Genomic DNA, 21,105 nt, shown 5'->3' on the forward strand with positions numbered 1-21,105 from the left:
TATCATGCCCTTCTTCCAGATTAGGGCTAGACTGATGTACTGTATAATGTTGAGTAAATCAGGAGTAGCCAGGAATAGAAAGAATGCTTCATTATTTTACAACCCAGAGCAATCATTACATGTGAAACTAAGATTCCTGTAACCATGCAGGTCTGTTCAAGTCACTCCTGAAATTCCTTCATGAAGGTGGAGGGGGTACACAGCAAGAAAATTTTCCCTTGCTACTTTCTCCAAAACCTTTCTGTGTGGGAGGAAGGCCATCTATGGCTTCAGGGAATAGAGTGGGCCTTACACTGAATTTTTCTTCCTTCTTTCATCTTCTCAGCGTAAGATGCAACCACATTCTCTCTTCTTTGAATGACTGTTCAGGTGTAACTAATTTCCAGGGTACCTTAGTGATTCTGTATTTGGGGTTTTATGATGATTCTCTTCTATTTTCTGGGGAAGGTAATGTCCACTATATGCAGATATGAGTGTGGGTGTAAGAATTTCAGAGGTATCATGGAAGTTGAGGCAATGTATGAGAATATGAATAATGCATGCAGCAGTTGCTTAAAACTAATATTGTGCAGTCAACCACTCTTTTTTTTCTAGCTTTCTAGCAAATACAGGAATAAAATTGCTTACTGTCTCCTTTATGAGAATAATTGGTCCTTCTTGTAATCCCATTGCAGTACTCATGCAGAAAACTGTTTTTTTTCTTCTGTTACTGTTCTTATGGAGCTTTTTATTGAGAAAATAAACTGTCAAGAGTGTTAAAATTAGACATAACATCAGAAAACATTTTTGCGAGACCAGAATTTTACTGTTTGATGAAAAAACAGTAAAGGTTGATCTAACCTCATCTGCGCTTAAGCTTTCATTATCATGAAACCTTCTAGCAGGCAGAACCTAGCCAGACTTGTAAAACAACCAAAGGGAGAGCTGAGACAGTTGATTACCATTTCCAAAATGTATGACTTGGCTTAAAGACTGGAAGATGGCCATGGGTACGGTTTTGGGTTTTTGTTTTTTGGCAACAAGATATGAAACTTATCAGCAGTTCTGTTGTTGAGACCTTAAATGGCATTGGACCTAGTCAGCCAAACAGCTAGAAATTTCTTGTGGTTTTGACCCTGTTCCTAGTTTGACAGCAGATGATTCAGAGTATGCAGTGGGTGGTTTACGACAGCCTGTACAACTGAGGTTGTAACGTGGCTACTGGGTGAAGTCTGTCCTTGACATAATTAGCTAAACTTTTCTCAACTCTACAAAGATAGGAAGATAAGGATTTGTCCCACAGGTGGAAGGCTGCTTTCCAGAGACCATGCAAAGTGAATTTGCCAAAACTGTCTGCAGAACTCCATGATTCTTCATCATCTTGTGGTTCAAATAATTCTTCTGATCTCCAGTCCAACAGCTGACAGTCAGTATTTCCATTTGTTTTGTAATGGTATCTTTATACAGTTTCAGAATAACCCCATATGAAACTTCAGAACATTGCAGAAACCAGATGGGAATGCCAGAATTAATGTCATCATTTCATTCTTCAAGAATATTGCACAGAACATGCCAGTGACAAAGGCTTGGATTCAGTCTAGATATTGAAGTTCGCTCTGCTAAAATGACAAATTGATCAAAGTTCAAAGAAGGAAAGTGATCTCGACAGCAGAACGTGAAGGCTCAAGGAAGGTAGAGCCTGACGGATGCAAAGGCATGGACCAGAGAGAGACTTAAAGTCGCGTAGGTAAGAAGAATCACCTGGGGCTAAGCCAGTTTGGGAGGGTGTTTGGTCTGCAGCTGTTTCTTGAATATTGAGTGAACAGGTAAAAAGAGACTGTAAGTAAATTATTGACAGAATTTACTGCTTGCATGAGAGTGCTGGGAAGTGTGGTAGAGTAAATGTAGACAAATGATAACCTCTCATGTTGATGGTAGACTCTCCTTAGAAAAGGTGTGAGAATTAGGAGGCCTTGCAAAACCTGGAAGCTGAAGAGTTTGAAAAGTATTCCCTGCTTGAGGTCGCTTTCCTCAAGAGAAGTTGGAAGCATTTCCCCTGGCCCCCGCTGTAGTAATGTTTACTTTGCAGTTGGCCAACATGCCCAGCTGCCCCACAGCCCGTGCTGCTGCAGCTTGCTTGCTGCTGTTTGCCTCAAATTAAGTCAGAATATTTCTAGTAACTGCAGTTGTGCATTTACAGTGCTTTGAAGAGGTACTGCTGACCTGACTGCTGGTCTGAAATGGGCTAGACCATTTAACTTCAGGTGTGGAATGATATTACCAGCAGATTCCACATTCAGCAAGAGTTCATCTCCTGCAGAAAGGGAGACATTGAAAACATTGCTTTAGCAAAAAGCAGGTCTACTCTTTGCACTAACACAAACATATTGTGTTTGTGTTAGTGTGTGTAAATGTGTGTAGTTTAAGAATCTGGCAGATAGACTGATTCCTTACAGACTGATTTACTGTTACCTGCAAGAGTGTACAGGTACTTGGAAGACTGTGCCCAGCAAGCGGGACTGGAAAAATTTTGTTTCTTTCTTAAATCAGGGAAATACCTCATTATGCAGCTTGGGAATTGAACAGCTCGATGAACAGCACAAAGAAAAGTAGATAAAAAAATACCCAGGAAAATGGAGGCTTTCTTTTCTAGCACACCCCTCTCAGCTATGATCTCGCAGCTGCTACTTAAGCTTGGTCATAAGAAAATGCCATTTCTTTTCCCAGTAAGAAACTAAAGTTTGTTTATAGCTTCTCCTCTGAGGGCTTGTGTGCTCAAGACTCCCCTATGTGCTGTTGGCTAATGCAAAAGGCAGGTCGTAGGAGCATCCAATTCTTAACCTCTAAATCCCTATCCCACAGAGGTAGATAACTTATGGTTCAACTGGTAGGGTGCAGCCTTCAACAATGCTGGAACACTACTTTAATTCATGCCCCTTGAGCTATTACAGACATGCCACTGCAGCCCTAAGAAACATACATGTATCATAAATAAGGTTAAATGTTATTTTAAGTAATAAACACTGAGATACAGAAGCTTCATTGCAGCTTTCTGTCTTTGCCTGTCTCTTCATTTCAACTATTTTTAGTTTGCAGTCATCATTATGACTGTGAACTCAAGGAACACTTGGACAATAGGTACATAAATAATTACGGATAGGTCTCCAGAGCCTTAAACATTAGCAGAGAATTCAAGTTAAATACTGTCTGGGACTATTCAATGGCTTGGAAATGTTGCTCGTGCTTATATATATTGATAATATTTAATTTTCCATGGTGAAAACCTAACCTGGACATTGGCAGTGGTGGACTGGTCTGCACAGAAACTATGAGAGTTGTAAAGCAATGGATAACTGAACACAATTCTGCAGAATGAGCTGGAGCCATCTTCTATGTTTGACTGCTTACACTTCACAACAGTGACCTCTGAGAAATTTATATAGGCTAAAACTGATTAAAGCTGTGTTATTACTCATTTAAGAGTTACCCTGCTTTATAATAAGGCTGCAGTGTTGCTGAAACCTGTTTGAGATATTAACTGCTAGAGTTGTCACAGAAAACATACTGCACATCTGCAGACATACCTGAGAGTAAAAAGAGATTTTTACTGTTTTTCCAATTGATATTTAAAATATGAGTTAAAAAATAGCTTGTAAGGATAAAAGCTAAGTGTGCATCAAGGGATACTGCACTGCAATTGTTTGTGATAAAAAAATGGTAACAGTGAAGAAAACTTGTGTAAACTGAACCTTTTTCAGTAACTTGCTTTTTCTGCATGTGTTTTTCAAAGACAACTCTTTTATATTAAGTTGCCTCTTGAAAAAGTCTCTTAGGAAGTATTAGTCAAAGGGTGCAGAAAAGTAAGGCTTTTATGCAGAGATATAAAAATATGTTTTAAAAAAATTGAAATCTGTATTTCTGAAAGCACTAACTATGCAGACATTGATGTTGGTAAGAATGTTGCAAAATTACCATGTAGATTTTCTCTATTTGTTTTTATTTCCTTTTCAAAGTCTTTGAGAATACTTTGTTTTGATGCATCTTTGAAGGGCTGGGCCATGCAGGACAGTGAGTAACACAGAAGACTTCCACCTCCCTGGGTCACCCCTGCAAATGCAAGGGTAGGAAGAAATAGTAAAGGCTAAGAGTTCACTGAAACACAAACCTATTGCTGCAAATCTATAAAGAGAAGAGTGAGGACAAGTTAGGCAAAGCACTGATTTGAATGACAAGCTTTGGTGATCAGGGAAGTTGTCTGCGTAGCCTTCCGTTCCATGTTGTGACACTCTGTAAAATTAAGTGGGGGCCCCGGAATACATCAAGAGCCAGAGCCAGGACTTTCTTGCTTAGTAATTAAAGGTGTCATTTTAAGAGGGCAAAAAGACCTCAGGTCTTATCTAGGCTTAAAAAAGGGGGAATTTAAATTCACACTAGAGACGGTGACTCCACCACCTCCCCGGGCAGGAGGAATACGCGGCACTGCGGACAGGCAGCAGAATTCCGCCTTCCACAGTGTCCGACTTCTGCAACTTGCGGGGTATTTCAGCGACGCAGACACACAGCGACCTCCCAGATGGTCACCGCGAATGGGCGTTACCAGGGCATTCCCCAAGGCGTCTTTATCCCCTCCGCAAGTCCCCGGACGCCTCGCCCGCACCGACCCCCGCAGCAGCGCAGCCCTGCCGGCTGCTGCCCGCACGGCTCCCGGTGCCACCCGTACTGCCCCCAGCCTGGGCCAGCCCTGCCTGGGCCCGCCGCAGCCCCCGGGACCCCCCGGCAGGGACAGGACCGCCGGGCAGCGCCCCCGCTCCGCACCGCGGGGGCGAGCAAGGGGCAGCTCCACGCATCGCCCCCGCCACGGAGTCCCCCGGGCCCGCCGTGACCGCGGTGCGCGGCTCTCACCACGACGAGGAGGGCGGCGAGGGCCGCGGTGGCCGCAGGTAGAGACAGGGGCAGGGACAGGGGCAAGACGTAGACGGCGGCAGCGCCGGCGCCATCGCCCCCAGCGGAGCGCGGGGCTCGGTCGCGCGGCAGCAGCGAGGCGGAAGCGGCCGCATCGCCAGGAGCCGCCGGCGCCCCCCCGCGGCCGGGCCCCGCCAGCGCCGCCGCCCCGAGCGCCGCCGCCAGGGCCGGTCCTCCCGCAGAGCCCGCCGGGCGGGCCTACCGCCAGGGGGCGCCATATGCGGGGCGGCGGCGGTGCCGCCATGGCGGCCGCCTTCAAGTAAGTGAGGGGAGCGGGCTCGGCGCGGCCTCCGGCATGGGGTCGGTGCTGAGGGGGCTGCGGGGCCCCGACGTGTGCGAGGGGCTGCTGAGCGAGCAGGGGATGTCTTGCCGGGAAAGTGGCCGACAAGGCGCGGAACTCAGTGTGGCCCGGAGCTACCTGGTATCACAGAATTGCAGAGTATCCCGAGTTGGATCCACAGGGATCACCGAGTCCAAGTCCTGGACCTGCGCAGGACACCGATATCACACCACATGTGACGTCTCACATCTGAGAGCGTTGTCCAAATCTTCTTGGACTCTCTCAGGCTTGATGCTGTGACCACTTCCCCAGGGGAGCCTCTTCCAGCACCCATCCACCCACTGGGTGAAGAACCTTTTCCTGATATCCACCCTAAACCTCCCCTGACACAGAATTACAAGGAGGTTAAAACTGTAGGGAATTCAGTGGCTTTCCATACATAACTACTAGTTTTAGAATAGTAAAATGGTTTGCGTCAGAGGGGATCTTCAAAGATCATCTGATTCCAACCTCCCTGCCGTTGGCAGAACACCCTCCACTAGAGCAGATTACTCAGAGCTTCATCCAACCTGGCCTTGAATACTTCCAGAGATGGGACATCCACAGCTTCTCTGGGCATGAAGACTGTTAGTAGTATGTAATTAATAAGGAGCATTAATTATTTCTCACCTGAAGCCTTGCACGAAGCATATTTTGTAATTTTATGTTTTCTCAAAGATTCTAAGAAAAACTGTAGCATTTAAAATTGTTTTATACCATTTTGTACATCTGAATGTGGTCGTTGAACTAACATATTTCAGACACAGTTATAACATTATGCTTTCTGCATTTCTTGAAAACCATTCTATACCCTTCTGTCAGTAAACACTTCTTTTGATTTATAACTAATATTACTGAGGTGAAAGCTTAATAGTTTTTGTTAGGTATATGTGCAGGTAGGTTCCTTGTAAGGAGGAGGCATTTTGGAACTGAATGTAGGAAAACATCTTAGATCAGTTCAGAGTTTCCTCTTCTTTCTGTAACCATATTGCTAAACAGCTTTGCCAGGCATCTTGCTTCCCAAATTGTATGTCGTTGTGGGTTAGTGCTTGCTTATCTATTTTTTTTTGCTATCAGTTACCTTCTGAAGAGCTTGCATGTGAACTTCTCTTTCTATTTCTTTTAGAACTGTGGAACCATTGGAATATTACAAAAGATTTTTGGTGAGTAAAATGTGAGATGCTTGTATAAATTGCTTATAATGAATTTTTTTTTCTTGCAGTTCTTCAGATCTAACACGATGGAATATTATTTTAATTTCTGACTTAAGAGTCCAGTATTGTACAGCTTCTGCCTGATGGTATTTGAATGTTGTGGGGTTTTGGGGGTTGTTTTTTGTTCACTCTCTTTAGAGCTCCTCTAGGTGGGAATGGAGGAGGGGAATTGCCTACAAAACCTGAACAATGCAGACAGGTGGAAACTCTCATTTTAAGTTACCAATGGGTACTCATTCTTGGATGATATTCTGAATCTAGCCTGTAGTACTTACCTTTGAGACAATAAATCTATTGTTATATTTTCTAAATAAATTATAATAAAGAATATAATAAATTATAATAAGGGATTTTTTTTTTGCAGGCCTACAACCACAAACTGTAGTTTTCATCAGTTGATGAAAAACCAGCTAGAGTGTGATCAAGTTTTCCCTAGCATTTTTGAGTCTGCATATTTCTGCTAAAAAGAATATATCAACTCCCATAGCATAAATATTACTGTATTATTTAATAAAATACGTTTTCTAATTTGAACTCTGTAATTTTTGTTTAGAAAGAGAACTGTCGACCTGATGGAAGGGAGTTAAGTGAATTCCAGGCAACCACTGTCAACATAGGCAAGTGCTTATTTGGAATAATAATAATAATGGGGGAGGTATTATTAATATCAGGTTATAATAGTGACCTTAATGACTTGCTCAGTTTTCTTGGTGCTTGCTTTGAAACAAGGAAGAGAAAGGATTTTTATTTACTGTTTCAGCAAGCGTGAAAGAGAATGCATGGTACAGCAATATACTTTAACATTGTTTTCAGTCCTGATCCTAGGCTGATGTGCACAGTGTAATTACTCAGGTCTGCTCCTGTCCAGGTACATGCAGCACAGATTAGGTGGTTGTGGAATCTTGTCTTTGTCTCAAGTCAGCAGCAATATGTTACAGGTGTGAAAGGCAGTGTCAAGGCATACGCTGACCAGCACAAAATTGATGCCTGAGCATCTTGGGACACTGAGTTGTGGCTTCTGCTGTGTTCTAAGCTTGGTAGGCAACTGCCTCAAGCAGAGGCAAAATGAGCCAGTAAAGTGCCCTTGCTGCAAAGAAGCCAATGCTATCCTGGGCTGCATTAGGCACAGCATTGCCAGCAGGTCAAGGGAGGTGATCTTGCTCTCTGCTCAGCACTGGTGAGGCCACACCTCAAGTGTTGTGTCCAATGTGGGGCAATGTATATAAGGGGGGTGCAGAGAAGACAAAACTGGGTTCTATTCATTAGTGCCCAGTGACAGAACTTAAGTCAATGGGCACAAGCTGTAACACAGGATGTTTCCTCTGAATATGATGAAACACTTTTTTACTGATGGAGTGATGGAGCGCTGGCACAGGTTGGCCAGCGAAGTTGTGGAGTTTCCTTCCCCGGAGATAATCAAAAGCCATCTGGGTACAGTTCTGGGCAACCAGCTCTAGGTGGCCCTCCTTCAGTAGGGGTGTTGGACCAGATGAGGTCCAGCTGCCCCAGCCTCAGCCATTCTATGTGATTGTCCCACTCTGGATTTGAGATGTTGCTTAGCCTCTGTTTAGTATAAAATGATGGGACGTTAACAGTTTGTGAAGGCAGATGTTAATAATGTTCTTTGAATGAAAAATAGATTTTATTGAACAGTACTTTTTCTCTTCAGGTTCAATTACAACTGCAGATGGTTCTGCCCTGGTGAAGTTAGGAAGTACCACGGTGATTTGTGGAGTGAAAGCAGTATGGTTGGCTTTTATTTTAATTTATCTGTTAGCTTAATTTGTGCATTGGTGTTTAGAATGAATCGCCCACAGAGTTACAATAATGTGCCAGTCAGACACAATTACAGTTTTTCACCTGAGTTAGTTTCAGACATGAAACTTAATATAGAATTTAATTACCTAATCCTGCCTGTATAGTCTGAGGACATGTATTTTTATGGTGCCCATCATGTAGGGGGAAAGATGTATACAAATATAAACTCTTTATTATTTCTAGATAAAAAATATATAATTGAGAAGTTACTGAATATGGATCAATAAGTGCACTGGGGATTAGATGGCTGGGCTGTTACATGCTTTGTAGCCTCAACTTTACTGCTGACCCTCCATGAACTATGAGCCAAGTCCCTGCATGCCCCTGTACTGAATTTTTCCATAGAAAATTTACAGACAAGGACTGATTAAAAATGGCTTTTGTAAATATCATTGTAATGATAACTGGCAAGAAAATGGCTATTTATATATAGAATAGCTGGAAAATCTCATCTTTTTTGTTTCTCCAGGAACTTGCTGCACCTGCAGCAGATTCTGCTAATAAGGGATATATTGGTGAGTGTTTCAGTGTGGGTCTTGCTCAGGTCTTGTACTGCTTCAACTAAGACGCTGTAATGACAGATTGTGTTGTGAAGATTTCTTAAGAGAATGGATTTGGTAAAATTATATTTTCCAATTGACATCTAGGCAGTGGTACTTCGAAAATTTTAGAATTCCCTCTGCTCTGCTTGTGAGTTTTCCATGTAAAAGTACTCTTTTATGGCTGATTCCAGGCCAGGTTGGAAACAGATCTGCAGCAGGGGCAAGTGTGTATATTTAGAGGGGAAGGTAGTTAATCTATAAAAGATTGTGGCATGAAAGGTTGTGCAAAGGCATGCTAACTCCTGTTTTGAAGTCTCAGTAGGCAAAAAATGTAACTCTTGAAAACACTGAAATAAACCCTGTTTATTTCTCAGAAAACTTTAAAAGTCTTGGGAGTACCTCCCTGCTCCTGTTCAGAGTTTCTTTGGAAATAAAATAGTTCTGTGGAACTGAGAGGTTAGACCAAATCCCTTTTTTGCAAGGCATCTCTAAAGTATGTTGTTTTCAGTGAGCTTGGGGTTTTTTCTCAAATGTTTATGCATGTTTTTGCTTCAAGTCTAAAGCCTCAGTTTTTAATGGATGATGAAAAACAGATAGCATACTGGTCAAGTCAGGCTAGTGGGATGAAAATATTGCTGTTTCCTGATCTGCTGAAGAGTGCCTAACACTTCAAGAAGAGTTTGTGTGGGGTTGTGATAGTCATAGCAGGATTATAAATAGAATATGGTAGTTAGGATTATATGGTTTTCCACGAAATATATAGTTTCTATATAAAGAGTACTACAAGTTCTTTAATATCAACTCATGCATAACTTTAGTTTTGAAGGGAGTAGGGAGGCTTGATTGAAAAATTTTTGGTCTTGCCTTGCATTTGAAGTACATAAAATGGTATTAAGAGTGACTGTTGTCTTATATCTATCTGTTTTTGATATCCAGTTGCCTGCTTTTTTGATACCTAGTACCAAATGTAGAACTGCCATCCTAGTGTTCAGAGAGGTTTCGCTCTGGACCACCTGGTGAAGAGGCTCAAGCAGCAAGCCAGTTCATTGCAGATGTGATTGAAAAGTAAGAACCATCTTAGTGCATTTAAAACACAGACAACTCTGCAACACAGTTTTCTGTTTCCTGGCTTATTCTCTGATCTTATTTTAGTTCACAGATGATAGTGAAAGAAGATCTGTGTATTGCAAATGGCAAGGTAAGTTGTATACAGAAGTGAAGAGGGGGATACTAACAAGATCTCAGTAATGAGATGTAAAAGAAGGTATCTGGGGTTATAGGTTGTTCTGTTGTTTTGCTTTTCAGTCTTCATAGCTTGGTTTACATCTGAAGTGTAAAAATTGCAAGATAGAAATCAGTATCTGTATTCAATGTGGCCAGAATTTTCTTGCATATTGCACCATTTGCTTAGCTGCTGTGATATCTCACATGTGCAAACCTTTTTTGATAGCTTGCTTGGGTGTTATACTGTGATATCATATGTCTGGACTATGATGGAAACCTTTTGGATGCCAGTGTCTTTGCTTTGTTAGCAGCATTAAAAAATGGTAAGTCTTCCTTAGAGCAAGAGACATGTTCTGATTAATGTTGCTTGGAGAAATGCATTAGTTTTGAACTAATTAATAGGTAACTGGTTCACAGTCCGTTAGGACTGTTTGTTTCTTGTCATTTGAATGCTAAATTACTAAAACACAAAGTGGAAATGATGGTATGGGTGCCATAGGTGTGTAACACCTGGAGAGACTATATTCCTGGTTTTTGTATGTCCAGTAGGCTTTTTGGGGAAAAAATACTTTTTGTTAAATATGACTCCAAACTATTTTAATTGCATGGCATTTTGGAAGTAGAAAATGCTTCTGTGCAAGGAGAAATGCTTCTGTTACTTTGAGGAGAAAAATCAAATACTTCCTTGAACAGGTAGTCCTAAGCTAAATACTTTGCTTGAAATCAAGAGTACCATTAACATAGCCAAAACTCTGATTGATTTTTGGTGGGTTAAAAGAACAGCTTAAATATTTCAGTAGTCTTGGACATCTTTAGGCCTGCTAAACCTAGCAATGTTTAATATTAGACCAGTGTCATTTTTTTATCTCTTCAGTACAACTGCCATCGGTTATTATACATGAAGAAACTGGTTTATCAGAAGTGAATTTAAAACAGAAGACTCCTTTGATTATCAGAAAGCATCCAGTTGCCACATCATTTGCTGTATTTGATGAGTAAGTTCATAACTGTTTTGTACTTATGGAAACAACTGTGTCTGTAAAAGTTTGAGTGAAAGACAGAGGATGCTACCAGTGATGCTTCTGCACTTCTAGTGATGAGTGTGCAGCCTCAGGCAGTGCTGTTTAACTCATCTTAAATCAAGGTCTCTCTTGTTGAACTGACCTGTAGTTCTGTGATATGAATGAGTATGCAGAACAAAACATATATAGCTTCTTCCTGTTACTTGAAGCAGAACTGTTCCCCAACCTAAAAGATATGCTTAAAAGTACAAGGTAGGTATTGTTTTAGGTTTTTGTAGTATCCGTGAAATGAAACAATGTTACCAATACAATTAATGTTTCAGAACCTATGTAAATAACTGATATAAAAGATGGTAGTTTTGAACAGCTTATACTAATGATGTAGTCAACAGAGCAAGTAAGAAGTAACAGTCCAGTTAGAACATAACCTCTGAATAACTGAAAATATAATTACCCAAAATGAAGTATGACCAGCATTCCTAAGTCATTGTTTGTATAGGAAAATAATCGAATTATGAGATTTCAAAATAATCACATCTGATAATTTACTCCTCACCTGAAATTGTTTACTGGCTCTTCATTAGTCTAAGTATGTTAAGGATATTTTCTGCTGCTGTTTATAAGAAATGCAGTCATTTCTGGTGGCATCCATTTGAAAGCAAAAAAATGACAAGAAGGACAGTGCTCACAGTACTATGTAAGATTTAGCTCTATTTAGAGATATCGGTGATTTATGGCACATTAATCTGTATTCACAGAAGTGATTAGCAGGGCCTTTCACTCAAATAAGAGATAGGCTGGGGAAAGCAATTAACTCAAATGTTGACCAAGTGATTACCAAAATGAACCAGAACATGATTTTATCAGTACTTTAGAGTGCCTGTGTTAATTGCTTTAATACCAGTTCTAATGGGTCTGAAGTTTGATGTAGACTGAAAGTGAGAGAGGCTGGGTAACATACCAGACAGACACACAGATCACACTTACTTACACACAGATGAAAAAATTGCCTTTGTAAGAAAGCTTTCCATGCATGTCTCAGGCTTTGTTTCCTTCACTGAAATCAACTGTTGCATCAAACAATCTACTTAAGTCTCCCTTTAGCTCCTAAAACTAAATATCGAGGGGGTGCGTGCCTATGTTGTGTGGTCTGTTTAATTCTCGTTTATTAGTTCTACAGCTGTTGACACAGCCCTCTAAATAAAATGCTTTACATACTCTGGCATTCAGAGGCATTTTTATTCTGTATAAAAGCCCTCCTTAAACAAATAAAACGTGTAGGTTACTGGATAGTGCGGCCATGGGTGAGGAGCACTGGTGCAGAATGTGGTGCAGCTCCACAGCTGGCTCCTGGGGTGTTGACTTGTACATAAAAAATAAATGATGCATTGAACTCTTCACATCTCCCTGCATCACACAAAGGGCTGATGTGTCACAGTGCATGCGGTTAGACTTCAAAAAGCAGCATTTTTGAACAGCATAGCTAAGGACTTATCTTTTTGTTACTACTGCTATTAAATGGCAATCTGAAATATTGGTGAGGTTTTAAAGTTCAGCTTTAAGTTCAAGTTTTATTTGTTGAACAAAGTTGGCTTATAGTTAGATCTTTTTTTTTCCATTGATTTTGCTCTATTTTTAACTTAAATGGTTCAAAAATAAGAGTATTTAATCTCTCAAAGATATGCATCATGTGATGTATGACAAGTTTATTTTGGATGCCTTAAGGACAGTCACACACCCTGTAAATCCATTTTTTTAACCAATCGCAGGCTGAGTGATATTAGAGTTCTCTGACAAGAAACTGAGAACTACTTTGGTGAACTTACCATTAGAAATGAGTTTTGCATTAAGGTGGAGATTAGTGCAGCCTACACCCCGTATCAGTCTTCGTGTAACTACAAAATAAGTGACTGCATCCTTCAAATGACAGTTTAGTGGCATTTTCCTGCAAGACACGGATGTCACAAACCTAGGAAACTTAAGGCATAAAGCTGCATTTTCAATAGACATATACACTTGATTATGTGGAATTTCCCATATTTTTTGACTTTTTAATTTTTTTAAAATTGGTGCACTTTGCTAAGAAAACAGGTAAGCCTGGGCACTAAATCCAGCTGCAAGTATTTTGTAAGACTACAGTAAAAATTAATGTTACGTGTATTTTGCAATAATGTTAATGGAGCAATATGTACAAACATGTCTGCACGCATTTTGCTTTCACAAGCACAGTACTCATTGTTGATCCAACTGCTGAAGAAGAAGATTTAGCAACTGGAACAGTAACCATTGTCACTGATGAAAAAGGCAGATTATGTTCTGTCCATAAACCAGGTACTTCCAAACTTATTACAAAGAAACCTATGGAGATGATAATGTTTAGGTCAAGAAAAGACTATGTACCTGCTTTGTTTTGTAAGATTTGGGTGCTTTATAGTAATGGAGTGTCTGTTCAAATACTCATTAAATTACTTGCTCTTGAAATTAGTTTTTAAGATGGTGGCATGACTGAAGTTCAAAAAGAAGTCACAGCTTGACCTACATACAGCAGAGGACAGATATTGAGCATGTCTCCTGTTACAGCTCTAGTTTGTTTCTGTTATCTTTGCCTGAGGCTAGAGCTGGGAAAGCTGCATGCTCCCTATGAAAGGTGTTGCTCATGAGAATTACTGTATTAATACTCTTATTTGGAAATCACATTTAGAGATACATAACTGATGTATAAGTAGAAAATCAAATTGTTCCCTTTAATTTTTAGGTGGAAGTCCTCTTACAGGAGCCAAGCTTCAGGACTGTATCACCAGAGCAGTTACAAGACACAAAGAAGTAAAGAAGCTGATAGACAAAGTAATAAAAAGTATAATGCCCAAGTGAACAAAAGGAGAGAGCTTTTCAAAAATGGATTTGTAAAAATTGTATTTGTTACAGTGTTCACAAACCTTTTATACTAAATAAACAAATACCAATACTACCTTTACAAAGTTCATTTTTTCTAAAATGTTTTTCACCCTTATTCTATGTACAGTGCTGTTGAGTGGTAAAAAATACAAGATAAAACATTCTGTTAAAAAATTGACTTAAGGAAACCAGATCCTAGCTGCTTTATAGATGAAATTTCTAGGTTCTGTAGGGCTGGCTTCCAAAATCAGTTAATTTTTTTTAGTGTAACGTCAAAAGTTAATTTTCCCACCAGTAATAAAAACCACTGATTTAACTTTAAGCTTTCTCCTTATTAATCTGAAAAAAATCCCCTTTGAACCAATTTTTTGGGGAGGAGGCAAGTCTCATGATTTTGGAGGGGCCGGTGTGCCTCTTTTCCTTTTACTTTTTGAGTGGCTGCCTGAATGCTGTTGATGACGTAGGTGAGCTGCTTGTGCTGCTGCCGTTGCCATAGCCATTTGATGCTGCAAGAATCGCAACTGCTGCCATGAAGGAGAAGGGGGAGAAAAAGCTTGTTAGTGTTGACTATAAAGCTTTCATGTCAGGAAGAATGAGAGGAAGGTTGGGGGGAGAGGGGAAGGTAGAAAAATGAGGAAGCACCAGGTTGATGAAAGGAATACACCATGTACTGGGGCACTGGGTACAGTCAAGCAGCACCAGTGGCACAGAAGCCTGCTGAGGGCACAGCTATCGTTTTATATGTGTATGTGCCCAGCCTTGTTTCTTTGCCCTTTCTCTCCATTGCAGTAACTTCAGTAACTCAGCAACTTCTGTGAATATTTGGGTCACATAGTACATTTTTAACATATTACCTTCTCACTGTATGCATCGTATGTATTTTCTGTATATATTACAAAGAGGGGACTGTGTGCTGAAAAAATATTAAAATATTTTCATAAAGCATCTGGATGACAGAATGGTAAAAGGAATGCTTCGTAGAGCTGTTGCTTCCACATGCTGATTGTAGCAGTGCTGCATTTGAACTTGCAGGTGCTTCCATTCGTGCGATTTTAAAATCTATTGGCACCTGGCAGAGCTGATTTAGATACGTGCCACAAGCACCCCTTGAATGTTTTCGTATCAGGAAGGTGGATGGCTTAAATGAATAAAAATAAATTCAGTGCTCCAAGCTGAGAGAACCACAGATTACAAATCTTGCATGATGGTTTGCCAAATTCATGTTTGTTTGTTTTTTGTAATTTGTGAGACCATAGTGACATTAGTTAAAGAAGTCAAAAGGGCAAGATTTTTGATTTTGGAGCCAAGAATTGTATTTTTAGTTTTTTGGTTTGTTTGTTTGTTTGCTTGTTTTTTAAACACAGAGTGAAGTTGCTGGATTACTTGTATCTGTTGCTGCTGCTGCTGCAAGGCTTGTTGTTGCTGTTGCAAGGCAGAAGAGAGCTGGAGTCTCTGCTGAGGAAGGCTTTGCCCAGGTCTGTTCATGGCAGAGCCAAGCTGAGACAACACTGAGAAAGGAGAACGGGAAAGCAGGCAGATCAAAGAGGTCAGGTTGAGTTTGTCAGGGTTGGGGAAGGAAGACATAGGAATACAGTGTAACACAGGAATACAGGAAAGGGGGATCAATAGAATTAGTTTCAGAGTCAAACTGGAAACAGTGCAGAATAAGGTATACATGCTATACATACTCTGTTAGAACATAGTTAGATTATGAAGTGCTTGTGGAGGCACAAAGAGGTTTCTCACACTGGATGTTAAGCACAGAGTTAAAGAATTATTCCTCAATGAAGTCTGGCATGGAAGTTCCCTGCATTTTCTTTTTGTATTAAGTGGAGCTTATTTTCATGTGATACAATCAATTGACTGCACTTAACTGCCGAATAAAATAGAGAAGTGCATGTGTTAAAAGTCCAGTATTTCTTGTGTAATTCACATGCTGATAATCATTAAATTGTTCTGATCTAACACATGACTTCTTTAAGACCAAACTTCATTTCAGTGTGAATTTATCAATATACACATTTAACTACAAAAGGAGGCTCAGCAAGCACATACCTGTGGCTTGAGGTTGCATAAAATTCCCTACTCCAGTCAGGTTAATTACAGCAGCTTGTTGGGCAGATAATGCCTGATCTTGATTGGATGGACCTTGGTCAGACCCCTAGCAAAAATGAAAAGCTTGATCCTTATTACCAAACTTTGGTATCAATGAATAAGCAAACAAAGCCAGTGTGAAGGCAAACTTTTGAAGTGCCATTTAAAAACATTTAATGCTATGTCATCCAGTGCATGTAGATGTAGCAGTCACTACAAGTAGAACAGATGCTGACTGCCCCAAAACAGCTTTGTTTTGGCAGAAATGGTACTGCACCTGTTACCCTGCAGAAGTCCCATGTAGTTGTCAACTTCCTTCCCTGCAGTCTAGCAGAGACTGCACTTTATCGTTGTAATCTTAGGACTGTTTCCTATCCTACTCCCAGCCCCAGAGTCTTCAGGTGACCCTGAAACCATCCATGTCCTAATCAATCAAAGTGTGCAAAGCCTGACACTTTACTTTCCCATGCTCATATTGTGCCACACACTCCTTAATTTCATAAAAAATACAAACCCTGCTTTTAAAATTATATTTTCAGAACAGAGTGGTTCTCAAGTAATCACTCAAATGGAGTAAGTGGAGTCTGACAGTATCTCCTGAAGTCAAAGGGTGCTGAATAATGACCTCTTCTAGAATTTAAATTATGCATTCATTTATAACATAGGGAAATAAAGCATTATATTCACAATCCAAGCAAGCTGCATGGCTTATCAGTCAGATAAAGAGCTGGTGCATTCCAGGATTTGTGATGCTTCTTTAGCATAACCATATGATATAATGCCACTAAGATCTAAGTAAACCAGACCAAAAGATTGCACATTAAGAAGACATCATCACCTCAGTGATGACTAAGACTTATAGAATCATAGAACCACCGTGTAGGGAAAACCCTAAGAATGACATGAGAATACATATATTCTGTTGGTAGTCAAGAAAATTGTTGGTCTTTTTGGGCTTAGTTTGTTTCCACTAAGCACTATACACCATAAAACATCTGAGACAGGTATCTTGTTTATGAACAGTCTACAGGAACACAAGTGAAATTATTATGACAAACTTCAGTATCCAGTAGAGACTATTTGGTAAGCAGAAGTCTTGCATGTCTGGGAAGACGAACACAAAAGCAGAGCAGCTAGTTTTCCCAAATTGCTGCATCGGTGTTGGTAAAGATTTTTTAGTGCAGGTAGAACTAACCACTCAAAATTTGTCATTTTGATAACAGGTCTCGAGAACAAGACTTTAGACGTTTTCAATGCTTAAAGCCTTTAACACCAATTACAAGCAGCAGTAGAGCAAATACCTTAAGATTAGAGCATTAAAGCCAACTGATACTTCCTTTGGTGCAAAGAAAATTCTGTTGAACTACAGCAGTGAGGATTGTAAGCCAACTCACAGCAGTGTAAGTAGGAAGTTAACTCTGCAAGTAAGTAGTTAACTCTGCAAAAATCCTGACAGCGTTTTTTTTTCTGTTCATCTGATGTATCTGCTAGTTATGATAAACGTTAACACTAAGCTGATTTTACACCACTCATACAGTAGGCTGGCTCTCTTCATGATAAGAGTTAGACAGTGCTCAGCCAGTTCTTTTGTTACAGCTCTTCTATATAGGATACAAAAAAAGGAGTATAACCCAGTTAGCAACAGAGCCACTGCAGTCTTTGCTGTTTGAGAAGATTTAGGAGGAAGACTTTCCTCCCCCTCTGCTACAGATCTGTTGGATAAAGGCTCATTTACTTGTGAAGATGGGGAGAATAGGAGAAACAGTTTCATCCATGCACCCCAGACTGAGGGGCATTCTCCCTGTTGCTGAGGACTACAGGTTGTGGGCTGCTGAGATTGTTGCTGTGGAGAAAACTGTGATAGCTGCTGCTGGAGTGGGTTAAAATAAGTGAACCACCTGGAAGCTGCTGAAGATTAAAAACAAAAGGCATAATTCAAACTGCTGAGTTTCCCACTGTTCTAGGATGAACATAATATTGATAATGACATACTCCCTAGAGGTTTGTTTTTTGTTTTGTTTTTTAATTCCTTTAAAATCAATAAGTTTACAATTGCTGCTGTTTGTGAAAAAATCTTATGTTCTGAAAACAAACCTGTGTGCAATTATAGTGAGATATGTCCACAGAAAAATATATTCTAATTATTCTAATTAAAACAGTATTGTACTGATACTGAAAATGTAAATGTTAGCCTTCAAAAGCCCTGCATATTGTTTCCACTTTCAGAACATTTCACTGGATTTTAATAGATAGTGAGATGGCCTTGATTCCTCTCCCTTACCCCAGCTTTAATTGCACTGATTTCAGCCAAATATTCTTGGTGTATATGGGTGGCAGAGCTAGCTTGAAAGGATATACTTCAATGTGGAATCACGCAAATAAAAGCATTTAGATCTATAGAAGAGCTCTACTCTGGCATAACTGCCTCCTGTGGTGCCTCCCTTTTCCATGTTTCTGGAGTATGTACAGGAGTGGGAGAAGGAAGTGGCAAAGCTACAGCTGTTCTTTCACTGGTAATAATTTTTTGAAGTATGGTGCAACACACATGGAAAACCGTAGCTGCAATTCTGCACCTGTAACTGGCAGCTGACTTCAAGATCCAGGAACTCCACCCCGTTCCACAAACAGTCCCTGTTCTGCTTTTAAATGCAACTCTGACATAATAAGCAATATTCTGCTCATGTTTATATTTGTATGTATGCTTAGTGGAAAGAAAGCATTTACAGACATTCTAAACTCCCTATCCCACATGAGCTTCTATTTCCATTACCAGAAGCTAGGAATATAATTTCCACCTAGTATCTATGGATGTAGCTTTTTCACTTATTCTAAGCATTTTAAATAACCAATTAAAATTTACAGTAAATGGTCTAACCAACTGGCTCCAAAGATCTGTGTGGGGCAGTGCAGTAAACAGGTCTCTATAGAAAGATAAGAAATTATCATTCTTATGGTGTCCAAGTATATCAATTACCTGTAGAAGATTTAAGGGCCGAAGATTTGATGTATTTTTCAAACCAAAGGGGCTGCCTGTTAAAGAGAACATCTTTTCATTAGTAGGGAGGCTTTACTCAGTTATATTTGTGAATTGCAATATACCTTTCCACTGGGACTATTTCTAAACATTTAGAAGTTGGAAAACTGGCAAGTGTAAATTTTATACTTAATACAGTGCTGCATTTTCCATAATGTAAAATTCATAGTTATTCAGACTCAAAGTACAAGAGAGCTATATTGCTACTAAACACTGCACCTTGTAACCTATAACTTGCTAATGCATTTAGACAAAGGTGAATGGAGAACCCTAGCAGTTACTCTTCAGTGATTCTTATTCTGCCTTTAAAAACTTTTACTGTTTGTGCAGTAAATGCAAAAAACTCCATGGTCTCAATGAAGTAAGAAACTCTCAGTTTATCAATCTTTAACAGAAAACAATCCCACACAAAATCTGAGCAGCTCTCCAGTAAGCCAGCAGCTATCAAGCAGAACCCCTGGAGGTCTCACACAGACCCAGCTCAGTTCACTACTCCCATCTGTTGTGTGGGCAACAGCACAGCATGGAAAAAATCTGTGACACCAAAGTGGTAAAGGCTGGTACTGCTTGAAAGGGCAGAGTTAGACTAAAAGTAATCCTAGTGAATTGAACAAATGGTCCAAAATTCAATAACACTGAATTTAAAAAAGACAAATGAACAAGTACAAACTTGTAACTAGCTTTGTGTCTATACAGCAAGAAAGGACATGAGAAGTTACAATAAGTCACAAACATATCCAAATCATCCATATCACAAACTACAGAGCACACAAAAGAAAAGAACCTCTTCAGAGAGTTTACATTTATAAAATTCACTGTCACAAGATGCTGTAGGTTCCAGAAATATAAATGGGTTCAGAAACCAATTAGATAAATCCACAGACTAGAAATCTAGCATGGGATATTAAGCACAAAGATCCATGTGGATATTCTTCAGCTTAGAAAGTCTCAAAGCTGTAGATTGCCAGAAGAGGTACAGTTGTAGAGAAGGGATGTTTTACTTCACACTTTTGCCTCAGCTTAAACTCTTTCCTCAATATCCTCTAATGGCAACTGTCAGAGACAGAATATAAACTGGATGGATTTTTGGCCTAAACCAGTAAAGCCATTCTTATGTTAATGTAATGCTGTTGCAAAAAAATACAGATAAAAAACAGGCAGACCTCATTTGGGGAAATGTTAACAGGAATGTTGTAAAAGAGATGAGATGCATTTATTCTGCTGTGCTCCACAGTGGTAAATCAGCCAAGCTCAGGCTTGTGTCCAGTTTTGGTTATCACATTTTAAGAAGGATGTAAGCAAATTGGACAGTCTAGAAGAGAGTGACAGGATTATGAAAGGTTTGAAAAATACGACCTATCAGAAAGAGAAGACAAATGTGGGACATGACAGCATGTTTGATATTTAGAAGGTAAAGAGAAAGGGTGAACGATCATTTTACATGCCTGAAAGGTATAGGAGAAAAAAAATAACTTGCAATTAAGGAGATGCACTGTAATTAAAAGGAAACTATTTACACGGATAATAAACTACTCCAAACAGCTACTGAGGAAGATTGGAATCTTCTTTAGTGAAGGTAAAGACAATTTAGATAAACATTGGTTCCATATGGTTTAGACAGATTTGACTGTCTTAGCATAAGGGATGGATATCTTGAAGTCTCCTATCATTCTCATTCTATAATCATACATTAGGGTTTTTTTCTTTGTTATATGTTCAGAAAAAATAAACTGAGAATTTAAATTGGGCTTTTAATATTTATACAGTCACATTTGAAGGCAATAAGGAATTATTTAATTGTTGTAGTAGAAGAAAGTAGTACCAGGGACAGAATAAAATGCCTCACACATTTAAAAAGTGAGGCCTCTTTCTAAGTTCAGTCATGCCCTTTTTCTGGCAGTCATCATTATCAAAGTTGCATTTGAATTTGGAGTTTCTCTCAAATTTCCTACTGAGCATACCGAACAATCCAGGTTTTGAGTGTGTATCCCCCAGTCTAGCT

The 21,105-nt window shown here is 39.8% G+C and overlaps 2 protein-coding genes across 14 annotated transcripts in view; one reads left to right on the top strand and one right to left on the bottom strand.

Annotated features, from left to right (window-relative positions):
- The first annotated feature begins 5,142 nt into the window (after window positions 1-5,142).
- Window positions 5,143-14,058, top strand: LOC116782007 (exosome complex component RRP43-like). The gene is made up of 9 exons (XM_032677984.1): window positions 5,143-5,200; window positions 6,387-6,423; window positions 7,028-7,091; window positions 8,144-8,222; window positions 8,762-8,807; window positions 10,285-10,381; window positions 10,933-11,053; window positions 13,305-13,411; window positions 13,836-14,058. Exons 1-9 carry the CDS (start codon window positions 5,160-5,162, stop codon window positions 13,949-13,951), a joined length of 708 nt encoding a protein of 235 aa, XP_032533875.1. The 5' UTR covers window positions 5,143-5,159; the 3' UTR covers window positions 13,952-14,058.
- The window catches only part of SUPT20H (SPT20 homolog, SAGA complex component), a 34,014-nt gene continuing 26,885 nt past the window's right edge, over window positions 13,977-21,105 (bottom strand). For 8 of the 13 annotated variants that reach the window (XM_032677973.1, XM_032677983.1, XM_032677977.1 and 5 more), the window contains exons 21-23: window positions 19,044-19,099; window positions 16,031-16,136; window positions 13,977-14,499 (exon numbers count right to left, since the gene is read on the bottom strand). In XM_032677973.1, coding sequence (XP_032533864.1) covers window positions 14,399-14,499; window positions 16,031-16,136; window positions 19,044-19,099 — 263 coding nt within the window. In that variant the 3' untranslated portion in view covers window positions 13,977-14,398. Of the gene's footprint in view, window positions 15,849-16,030; window positions 16,137-19,043; window positions 20,416-21,105 lie in introns of those variants that run through there. The other 5 variants (XR_004355056.1, XM_032677976.1, XM_032677978.1 and 2 more) reach the window with 5 other exon arrangements.

This window comes from Chiroxiphia lanceolata, chromosome 2 (assembly GCF_009829145.1).
Source record: "Chiroxiphia lanceolata isolate bChiLan1 chromosome 2, bChiLan1.pri, whole genome shotgun sequence".
Taxonomy (NCBI): Eukaryota; Metazoa; Chordata; class Aves; order Passeriformes; family Pipridae; genus Chiroxiphia; species Chiroxiphia lanceolata.

Excerpts from the sequence above, each read along its gene's own strand:
- LOC116782007 (XM_032677984.1), top strand. The coding sequence starts at position 5,160 with ATGCGGGGCGGCGGCGGTGCCGCCATGGCGGCCGCCTTCAA. Across the intron at positions 8,223-8,761 it reads TGTGGAGTGAAAGCAGTATG|GAACTTGCTGCACCTGCAGC; the intron begins GTTGGCTTTTAT and ends TTGTTTCTCCAG. Across the intron at positions 11,054-13,304 it reads TCATTTGCTGTATTTGATGA|CACAGTACTCATTGTTGATC; the intron begins GTAAGTTCATAA and ends TGCTTTCACAAG.